Source organism: Pinus tabuliformis, chromosome 8 (assembly GCF_031772625.1).
Source record: "Pinus tabuliformis cultivar Carrire ecotype Pingquan chromosome 8, CPIR1, whole genome shotgun sequence".
Lineage (NCBI taxonomy): Eukaryota > Viridiplantae > Streptophyta > Pinopsida > Pinales > Pinaceae > Pinus > Pinus tabuliformis.
Window position 1 is genome coordinate 1,104,331,394 of NC_142294.1, and position 12,014 is coordinate 1,104,343,407.

The 12,014-nt window shown below is 37.1% G+C and overlaps 1 protein-coding gene across 1 annotated transcript in view; it reads left to right on the forward strand.

Annotated features, from left to right (window-relative positions):
* Positions 1 to 4,134, forward strand: part of LOC149239201 (E3 ubiquitin-protein ligase RSL1-like) — a 108,406-nt gene extending 104,272 nt beyond the window's left edge. The window contains exons 2-3 of the mRNA XM_089369788.1: positions 3,240 to 3,346; positions 3,451 to 4,134. Of these exons, the coding sequence (XP_089225914.1) occupies positions 3,240 to 3,346; positions 3,451 to 4,134 (791 nt within the window). The remainder of the gene's footprint in view (positions 1 to 3,239; positions 3,347 to 3,450) is intronic.
* The last annotated feature ends 7,880 nt before the right edge of the window (positions 4,135 to 12,014 follow it).

The window sequence follows — 12,014 nt, forward strand, 5'->3', positions numbered from 1 at the left end:
CGTTTTGAGTTCGACTACTTTGTGGTTCAAATACCGCGATGGAATCCTTTGTGTGTGGATAGTGGAAGGTGCACAACCTTTTTGTTGCACAATAGACAAATATTATGTTAATTTTTAGGAGTTATGCCTTCCTTCGGTCTGGATCTCATCTATGAAGTTCTATATTCTAAAATCAATAAATTTTCCAGAAATTCTCATGAAGTCAATTTTTCAGTCATTTTAAAAGCCCAAAATTCGATAAATCTGTTGGAATGCTCTTATATTAGCTCTCTTATGGTGTGTTTCTATAAACTGGAAACATAACGAAGTTGAATGTAAGTGAAACTTGTGTTTCTCGGATGTGGACTGTATTTGTTATATGGTAGAGGAGAACAAAACACACCAGTGTAGTTACAGACATTAGGACCGACCCAGTCCCTGCTTATGTTCAACTATGCGATTTGACTTGGGAACAAATCAATGAATTAAGCTTACAATTTCAAAATTATTATGTAGGAAGAGTTGTTATCATATCCTATTCCATCTCATTCGACTAGATAACAAGGATCAAAAGTCCAGTCCTTTATGTCAAAACTCCCTTTGAGAGCACCAAGAGCATTAACTGCAGTTTAAGAACTACTCGACTAGGCTTTGAATGATAACTGATGTAACTTTAGTATAAAGAGCATTAACTGCAGTTTAAGAACTACTCGACTAGGATTTGAATGATAATTGATGTAACTTTAGTATAATAAGTTTTACTCATTTAACTTACTATCTTGAGAATATGTTGCCTGATCTGTGTTAGATAGCCAGTGATACTCGAAAGTGTTGAGAATAGGTCGATGGTTGGAGTTAGGGTCCTTAATAACGTTAAAATAATAGTGTATTTGATTGAGAAGGAATGTGCACTCCAAAGTAGAATAATCATGCACGAGAGTAATGGTTGCAGACGGACTTTCACCATTTATCGCAATGTAAAAATATCTAGACTCAGACATATTGAGACCCTCGAGCTCTGTAAAAATAATGATTTGGTTCCTTGGGGTGTTGAAGCTTCCCTAATTGGAATGTGTCCCAATTGTTTCCAACCCAGGATTTTTGCATGACAGTAGTTGGAGGAAGGTCCTCGGTTTTTATTGCTAAAATAGCAACATGCAAACTTATAGGCCACACAAGATCTTCATTGTCAGTGTTTAAAATTGAATCACTTACTGTCTAGATGCGGTCGAATTGGTCTTGAGGATACCTACAAAATTAACCATACATAGCTATTGAGATCAATCCTTGGACAAAAAAATATTCATAGCTGCATAATATCACTTATCAAAATTGGGTTGACTTTCCTTTCTGCATGTGATAAGATATAAATTGATAAAAAATATTAAAATGGATTTATATGAACTGTACTGTCTAGTTGATTATACACTTAAATTTTCAAATAAGTTCGAAATGTTCACCTAACCATAGAATTTTCACTGACATTATAAGTAATAGGCATTAAAATATTTCCTCGCTTTACCCATCGATACATGCCATGATGCAACCTTCTCAATTTGATAATAGAGATAAATGTAGGCATCTTTAAGCTTCGGATTCGGGAACTTGAACCTTAGATCTACAACTAGTCTTTCTCCTCTATCCCCAAACTCATCCTTGTAATACAAAAGCTACCTGTGGGAAATGTAGTTTACTTCTTCATCAGATAGCATGTTCTTAAACCTTGATTGGGTTGTTGCAAGCCTAAGAAGGAAGCCCAAAACAAGCAAAACAACAAAACTTGGTTGTTGCATTGCATGAATTTCTTTGATTCAAAGTCTTCCTCTCATGTTAACCCACAATCACTCATCTGGGTCACAGGAATATGAAGCCTTGAAGCTCTCAGGCCTCCCTCTAAAGGGATAATCAAGGCAATAATGAATATGAGACCTTGAAGCTCTCAGGCCCTAAAGGACTAATCAAAGAAATAATGAAGACCCAATTGGGAATTATTGGCTTGGAGTTCCAAAAACCAGTTTTTCTCAATGATATTAGTGAATACCAATGCAAATCTGAATGTTGGTGCATCCTCATCCTCATATTAATACTAACAGAATGAATGAGCTATGAATTTCTACAACCCGCGTTTCAATCACTATCGCTTCAGTTTTTCCAACACATTCCATGGACGATTCAAATTCCCGATCACATATTTAGTTTTCCCTGCACATTCTGTGGCATATTCGAGGCCAGCTAAAACCCATCTAAAACCCCACTTTATTCCATGAAAACTAGCGAGTTAGCAAGCCATGTGAAATCCCAATGTGCCACCAAAACTCCACCCGATGTGAAGGATAGTAGATACCTTTCATGTTGGAAATGTTTGTCAAAACGTCAAATGGAGGAATTTGTAGTGGCTAAATGTGGAAAATTCCTTAGGCTGAAGCAACTTGCAGAGACAAATCAAGAGAGAAATATAGAAATATTAAGAGAAATGTTTGCAACTAGAGAAGAGGAAAGCATTGATCATATCTTTCAAAAGAATTGTGCATCACATAAGGTATTCAAGTTCCAATTTCCGTCAAAAGTGTTTTATATATAAAATTTCTTTGTTAATATAACACATTTCATTTTATTGATTATCATTTATTTTGTTTATGTGATCCGGGTAGGCTCGAAGTGAAGACTCCAAAAATTTTACCTGTGGAATAGATGAATTGAAAGGAAAAACAATTATATTAGAAATCAGACATGTTGAAGTGTGTTATGATGTTCGTCTGGAATCTCTCACTGAAATGTATATTACAGCTAAAGAGAGACTGGACTTTGAAATTATATCAATTCCAATTCTACAACCAAGTACAAAAGGTGGTTTTCATAAAAATTCCTTGGTTGGTACTCCAAAAGCCATGGACGATAGCAACAACAGTGAAGTATTTTCTCTTGAAACAATGCTCATGGAAAGATGGTGAGAAATTGGGACAAGAAGATGAGGAATTGGAAGCATATTATCTGAGTATAATATGGATAATTGAATCCAATGGAAGAGTTACAAATTACAAGCATTTTTACGCCGTAAGGCGTTCCTCTGGGAAGAACTCCCCTCCAGTGCCACTCTGTACTTTCCTGGGCCCTCGATTTTGTTGTTAGACGATGGAATTGATATTAGCCGTTTGATTCGAGGGGTTCGATTCATTATCCCTCCCCGCGCATAGCATCTGGCATTCGTTCGCGCATGGCATATGGTATCTGGCAAGCATGCAAATCAACTTAAGTTACAGTTTTTGTTCCCAATTTGTCTTTTATACTGCCTCTCGGCCATTTGCGTGTCTTTTCTATTGCCTCTCGGCCATTTGCGTGTTTTACCAGCTTCTGGCTCATCTTTACGGTTGCAATTCACTTCGTTCACTTTATTCTATGGGGTTTTATTTTATCTGTTGTGCAATTCACTCCGTTTATTTAATTTGATGGGGTTCTATTTCATGTGTGCAGGGGTTTTCAGCCAGAGAAAGAGAAACCGGGAAGAATATCATTGTGGATTCAGGGTTTTCTCTGTTGAACAAGGATCGCTCGATAATTTCGCAGTCTGTACCCGTGAAACTCTGCGGGATTTGCTTTGAGGAGTCGTCCGATATGTTTGAGGGCAGTCTTTGCTTTCATCGTTTTTGCGAGGCGTGCATGACGCGGTACATCCACTCGATGCTCGAACAGCGGAGGCATCAGATATATTGCCCGCATGAAACTTGCAGAGAAGCATTGACGCTGGATGAGTGCAGGTATTTTCTGCCTGCGGAGATCTTTGAGCAGTGGTCGGCTGTAATGGTGGAGGCAGAAATTCCCGAAGCCCTGAAAGTATACTGCCCCTTTTCCGACTGCTCTGGACTTCTTGTCAAGGAAAGTGTTGGAACGTTGGATGTGGAGGAAGTGGAAATGGCGGAATGCCCCTTCTGCAACAGGTTGTTCTGCGCGCGTTGCAAGGTTCCGTGGCATGCAAATTTACAGTGCTCCGAGTTTCAGAGCCTGCCGACCACCGACAAAACTGAAGCGGATTTTCTGCTTCTCAAGCTGGCCGAGGATCATAAGTGGCGCCGCTGTGGAAAGTGCAAATCGATGGTTGAATTGATCTATGGGTGTAATCACATTACTTGCGAATACGTTTTTTCGTTTATTTTCTGAAATTCTTCGCTTGTCTGTTGAATTATCAGGTAAAGTAGAGCCCATATAAAGACTTAGGGCTGAGAATTGAACCTGGGCATCTTGTTTATTAAAGAAAACACTACAAACCGAATAATCGGTTACTGTGCAATCAGGGTTTTTGGGTTCGTAAGTAATTTGTGTTGGTGATGGTCAATGCAGGTGCCAAGACGAATTCTGTTACGTTTGTGGCACCTCATGGAGAAATGGAAGCCCTGACTGCAATTGTCCTCGGACAACTGTTGACCGCTTAATACGTTGACTGGTTCATAATCCCAGGAGTTCTGATGATATATATTTTTTGCAATACACGCAGGCTGTAGATGATTTTTACCGGGTAATTACTATGTTAGTGGATTGTGTTTAGATGGTGCTATGGGGATTCTGTGCAGCATCCCCAAATATATTGTCTGTATGAATGCACTTCCATGGCAGAGGAGGCAAAGCCTGCTCACGCCATTTGTGCAACAATTAGTTCCTTGTAATGGAATATTTGGATGGAATATTTTGGTTTGCTGTCAGTAATTAGTGTGCACAGTGCTTTTCTTTACAACCCAGAGGTTACTAATATTCTGTTACAGTCGGTGTTCTGATGGGATATAAATTAGCAACTGAAAGTGACGTGTCTCTGTGTGATGTAGAAATAAAGATTCGATGTAACGCATAAAGAAATGGTTTTTCTTTTAATAACATATTATAATATTTCTAAAATTATTGATAGTATTTTCTTTGCTTTGTCGTTATTAGTGAAAACACTGGATTCTGGAATCTAAATTTCAAATTTAGTTTGAGAGTGATCAAGTTGTTTTTTGATTCCAACTCAATTTCAGCTTTGAATTTTATGCTATGATTTTGTGAGATAGATAGAACTCTTACTCAACACCAAGGTGTCCCATGAGAAGCACCATTAATATGTGCATGGAAGATTTTGTATATTATCTTTTTCGAATGATTATGTGAAGATTGTTTCTCCTATGCATTATATATGTTTAAAGCCTAGACAAAACATTTTAATGGTTAGTCTTTTTGTCTTCAAACCATTTTCAGCACTTAGCCAACAAAACTTCCCATGCAGTTTTTACGGGAAGAGCTCAATTTTTTTTATAAACTTGTTGGCATACCATGACTTGAAAGCCATTTCAACATCCCCACCTACCCAAAACTTATGGGACCTCATCATCCCCTCCACTTCTTTCCAAACTTTTTTTGCAAATGGGCAAGTCATAATTATGTTTATTTGTTTCTTCTGCCTTTTGGCATACATTGCACCATCTATAACTAGTGAAAATTTTCTTTCTTTGTAGCATGTCCCATGTTGGATCCCTATTGTTTCAAAGCATCCATATGATTTTTTTTTAATTTTGTTCGACATTTTAGTTTCTATAATAATTCCCACCATCATGTGTATTGTTCTTCTCTTCCTTGGCATGTGTTTTATAACCTAATTTTGGCACATAATATGGACCATATTAATTTATCACCTTCCTCTCTAATCCTAACATTGATATCTTTCAAAAGGCCTATGCATGTTGCCATTCAAGAACATACTCTTTCTCATTACCTTACTCCAAGAACATACTCTTTCTCATTACCTTACTCCCTCTAGGTCAACGATTCTTGTGTCCAATTGTTTGTTCTATGTCTATTTGCAACTTGAATTAATTACGCCGTAAGGCGTTCCTCTGGGAAGAACTCCCCTCCAGTGCCACTCTGTACCTTCCTGTGCCCTTGATTTCGTTGTTAGACGATGGAATTGATATTAGCCGTTTGATTCGAGGGGTTCGATTCATTATCCCTCCCCGCGCATAGCATCTGGCATTTGTCCGCGCATGGCATATGGTATCTGGCAAGCATGCAAATCAACTTAAGTTACAGTTTTTGTTCCCAATTTGTCTTTTCTACTGCCTCTCGGCCATTTGCGTGTCTTTTCTACTGCCTCTCGGCCATTTGCGTGTTTTACTAGCTTCTGGCTCATCTTTACATTCAGCGTCCTCTCCTCTTTTCGGTTCTCTGTTTTCTTTTGTTCTGTTTGGTTTTGTTATGTTTGTTTACGAGTTTCTTTTAGGTTTCCTTTCGTCTCCAACATGGTTTTCTGAGATGCTGTGGATTTCTTTTTTCTCAATATTGTTCAGTTTGATTTTATTGATGTTCATTGTATTTTCTGTACTGCTTTCTGTTTAATTTCTATTGATCTTCACTATATTTTCTCTGCAGCTTTCGGTTTAATTTTTAATGATCTTTTCTTTTATTTTCTCTGGATTTTTCACGCATGTGAGTGAAACTTTAAATATATTTGAATTCCCTCATCGTGTACAGTTCTGCAGTTGAATATTCGCAATCGGACATGGAGTTTAAGCAATATTGGAGGCAACCAGGTAAATAAACAGTTCGTCGTGATAAAGATATTTTTTAAAGGGTTTGAAAAAGCAATATTGGAGGCAACCAGGTAAATAAACAGTTCCTCGTGATAAAGATATTTTTTAAAGGGTTTGAAAAAATATTTGCACGAAGGATAATCTAGATCCTGGTTTGCAGAGAAATTGCTTAATATTATCCTGCTGCTGCTTTCATTCGCTAATATATCATATATTTTTCACATTTTTAGGTTCTTGATCGTTGAGATTAAAATCTAATTAAATATATATTACTTATATATTTCTCATCTCTTCTCTTTGCAGAGGATTGGCTTAAATTGGAGGAGGGGCTGCTGCGGCGGATTGTCTTTAATTGCAGAGTATTGACTCTCATTGAAGGAGGGTCTGGGCAGCCGATTGAAAATCTGAGTTATATTTCTTTCCTGCTCATTGTTTTCACAATTTGATATGATAAAATCGCAATGATCAGAGAATTTCATTAAATAAATTGCCTATCTAACTATCTATATAGCTCATCTCTGCCAGCTGCAGAGGATTGGCTTTAACTGGAGGAGGAGCTGCTGAGGCGGATGGTCTTTAATTGAAGAGGATTGGTTGTCATTGAAGGAGGGGCTGCCGCGACGGATTACTATTTAATGGAATTGAAAGACATTTTCATACAAGGAGAGGTTTGTGAAAAACCTTATTTGCACTGATAAGAAATCGATGTGCCTTCGCCTTTGCTACAACCCATCCTGGTGCCACCGACGTTGTCGCTGTCTATCTAGCAACTATATTATCTTTCTAATGAAAACCTCCAATGCCCAAGGTTTTATATTTAGCAGCTGGGGTAGCTGCACTGCGCAAAAGGCCTGAAAATTGATCGAAAGATATATACACTCCAAATACTGTGGCAAGTACCGTGTATACTGTCTACAAAAACATTTCAGTTTTTAATTTTAACGGTTTGCAGAACCTATGCATTTTATTGAAAATTTTAGAAAAGTAAGTCTGTCTTGTCCCATTCAAGACAAGTCACATAACACAAGAAGCCTGTCTTGTCCCATTCAAGACAAGTCACATAACACAAGATCATGCCAAGCTCTATCATATGTAAGTGTTTCATTCTTTTAATCAAACAAAGCTCTCCCAGCGTCATCACTCCCATGTCATATCTTCTCAAATCATTTCAGTTTCCTATGTTTGTCAAGGAGTTGTCGTAGCTTCTAAATCTGATTTGCTACAACTGCCTTGACCTCTTAAACTCAATGTATGTCTGTGTCCTATGTTTATTAACTGTGATCCAGATGTCATATTAGCATCTACACAGTCCATCTCTTGAAAACATGGATTTTTATTATTTAAAGTTTAACTTTAACGGAAAGGAAGAGATCAAATCACTGATATGTAAATGCAATTGATGATTTGCATAAACATAACAAAACAGTAAATGGGACTAGCTCAGTCATCAACTGTAGAACCCACCTCCCATTCGCTGAAGTGCTAGTAAAACCATGTTAGCTCTTGTTCTTCAAATCTTTTGTGCTGGATTTTCTTGATAAAATGTAACTGTTGTATACATACCATCATATGTTATCTTCATGGGAAAAAAATAATATTTTATAAAGTCCAATAACAGTTTGTTAATCCAAATAAGTACTACTAGTGCAAGCAATGACAAAATATTAGAAATACATACACATCTAAATGGATCTATTCGCTAAGGTGACACAATACTAGCATTGAGTGGAATTAAAGTGAACAGGCATAGGTGTATTTCAAATCTTAATATTGCTATAGAGATGAAAGTACACGCTAGATTTGTAGATATCTCTTCGTAGATAACAACAGATAATAGCATTTGAGCTCTTCTGCAATAGTAGGTTGAATCTATGGATTGTCAAGTTTGTGGCTAGCTCTGGCTAGTGGAGCTTAAGATGCATGCCGTTTTACTGTAGACTATTTAAAGCTTTGTAGTTATTTGATTTTTAAGGTGTACCTCTTTGCATCCAATGTACAATGCTGCAGGTTTTCAGTTTTGTTTAATTTGTTTGCTTTGCTTTGATGCAAGTAAATTGTAATTTATAATTAGATCACTCACGACTTTAAAATTTTTCCAAAAATCACCAGTTCAAATTGAACATCCTTAAATTTGTTACATCCAGAGTACTTGGAGCACTGACTTATCATATGTATGCAGCTTATGGAGGATTTTCTTTGTTAACCTAGGTTTTAATTTAGGATGTCTTGAAGCATGCAACATAAGTGGTTCTGAGCACTTCTATAATCTTCATTTACAGTCAAAATGGCAAACAGAAGTTGGCAAGTATTGCAAGAGTCGAATTCTTTTTATTATTTCTTTTGTGAGATTCTGGGTTGTATTGTTTTTATTTTTATCTAATAGCCATTTTATTCTAATTCATTGGTGCTCATTTTTCATGGGCCTTAGATGTTACCAAGAATATAGATGTCCTATTGCTGTTAATGAAGTCTTCATGCCTTCACAAAACTTTGTGCATTTACGGAATTATCTAATAGCCATTTTATTCTAATTCATTGGTGCTCATTTTTCATGGGCCTTAGATGTTACCAAGAATATAGATGTCCTATTGCTATTAATGAAGTCTTCATGCCTTCACAAAACTTTGTGCATTTACGGAACTTCCTGGTAATCCATATCCCAAAGCTCCCAGAATTGCCCTAATGGAGTATACATGGCAAACATCCAAAAGGAATCCCTTGAGCAAACAAATATAAAAGGATAAGTCAAAGTTCTCTAATTGCCAAACCGAGTACCACTTTGAGGAAAGCCAGAATTGCCAAAAAAACACCTTCAAAATCCAAAGTTGAGAATGCAAAACAGCCCACAGAAGAAGACTAACAAAAAACAAAAGGATGTGATACCCAAACTCCCATCTACAAGCCTAAACATAAAGATATGATAGGTCACTAGGTTAGACTTAGGAATATACAGTATTAAATAATTGTTTTTCTGGCTGATGTGTTCTAACTTTTTCTCCATGATAATGCAGAACAAATTATAAGGAACCACGAGGTTCCTATAATGTGGTCACCAAATAGAATTGCATGTTTTAACTTTTATGGCACTGTTGGAGTTTGCATAGCAATAAAGAGTGAGAAAGATTTGTTTTCATGTGGCATACCAGATTTTGATAGTGTACTAAATCCCCATGGATATGTACTACCTTTCAATGAAGGTTATATAAAGGCAATGTCTATGAGTGTACCAGATGCCCTTGTGTACTTTCCACAAGCTTTCAGTTTTCATACGTACCCAACACATACATTGAAGCAAGGACTTATTAGTCAAAGGAATTGGGACTACATGGTGCCACCAGGAAGCAGTCTTCAGAATGTACCTTTTAAATTGCAACCTCAAGGAAATGCCCCGGAACTGCAACTACCTTTCAAACTGCATCCTCAAGGGAATGCCCAGGAACTTCAACTCCAAAATTTTCAGTACTTCGTTGTGATTGATTTTGAGGCAACTTGTGACGTGGGTACACGTCTTAGTCCACAAGAGATAGTGTTTTTTTTATTTATCTCATATCTGGTTCCTTTCCATTTATGCAGATTATGAACAATGGAAAAGAGGGGTCGCGCCCTCCATTTCCATCCACTTCTTTTCATGATCATTCCAAGATGGAGAAAAAGGAATGTTTTGATAATTGCAAGATCCATTACCGTTTCGTCTCAAACGATCTTCAGACATTCTCAATGTAAGAGAATACTTATCGTTATACTTGCTGAAGTGTATTGAATGACCACTGACCCAGGACCGACGAGGATATGACAAAGATGAAATGTAGGTGTTATATATAATGTGCTAAAAGGGAACTACCGAAGATGAAATATAAGTGTTATATATAATATGCTAAAAGGGAACTACCGTTGTTAAATCTCTTTCATTATATAGAATATATGTTTATCCAACCGATTTGCAGTTTTCTAAATCGTCAACATTTAAAATTTCATCTTAATCCATATCCCAAAGCTCCCAGAATTTCCCTAATGGAGTATACATGGCAAACATCCAAAAGGAATCCCTTGAGCAAACAAATATAAAAGGATAAGTCAAAGTCTTCCAGGCTTGAGTAAGAGACAAGCCCAAAGTTCTCTAATTGCCAGACCGAGTACCACTCTGAGGAAAGCCAGAATTGCCAAAAAAACACCTTCAAAATCCAAAGTTGAGAATGTAAAACAGCCCACAGAAGCAGACTAAAAAAAATCAAAAGGATGTGATACCCAAACTCCCATCTACAAGCCTAAACATAAAGATATGATAGGTCACTAGGTTAGACTTAGGAATATACAGTATTAAATAATTGTTTTTCTAGCTGATGTGTTCTAACTTTTTCTACATGATAATGCAGAACAAATTATAAGGAACCACGAGGTTCCTATAATGTGGTCACCAAATAGAATTGCGGGGTTTAACTTTTATGGCACTGTTGGAGTTTGCATAGCAATAAAGAGTGAGAGAGATTTGTTATCATGTGGCATACCAGATTTTGACAATGTACTAAATCCCCATGGATATGTACTACTTTTCAATGAAGGTTATATAAAGGCAATGTCTATGAGTGTACCAGATGCCCCTGTGTACTTTCCACAAGATTTCAGTTTTCATACGTACCCAACACATACATTGAAGCAGGGACTTATTAGTCAAAGGAATTGGGACTACATGGTGCCACCAGGAAGCAGTCTTCAGAATGTACCTTTTAAACTGCAACCTCAAGGGAATGCCCCGGAACTGCAACTACCTTTCAAACTGCATCCTCAAGGGAATGCCTAGGAACTTCAACTCCAAGATTTTCAGTACTTCGTTGTGATTGATTTTGAGGCAACTTGTGATGTGGGTACACGTCTTAGTCCACAAGAGATAGTGTTTTTTTATTTATTTATCTCATATCTGGTTCTTATTTGTGGCGATTTCCTTTCCATTTATGCAGATTATGAACAATGGAAAAGAGGGGTCGCGCCCTCCATTTCCATCCACTTCTTTTTATGATCATTCCAAGATGGAGAAAAAGGAATGTTTTGATAATTGCGAGATCCATTACCGTTTCGTCTCAAACGATCTTCAGACATTCTCAATGTAAGAGAATACTTATTGTTATACTTGAAGAAGTGTATTGAATGACCACTGACCCAGGACCGACGAGGATATGACAAAGATGAATCCTAGTATCCATATCAAGAGTCAAGAGGAGTGTTTCTGCTGAAGACGTTATTTGCCCTTAAAGGAATTGTTGACTGGAAATAGGTTTATAACTCTATTACAATTTTGTCATGTCAATTAAGCTGATTGGATCCATGCCTTCTTTACTTGAAAGGTGATGGGTGGTAAGGTGGACATTTATCTGAAATGAAATTTTATTAGCATCCACGGAAATCCCTGAACATCTACACGAGGACTAAAGCAATCACAGTTTTAAGAAGAATTTATCTCCCCTTTAACTCCAATCTATAAGGGATGTAAAA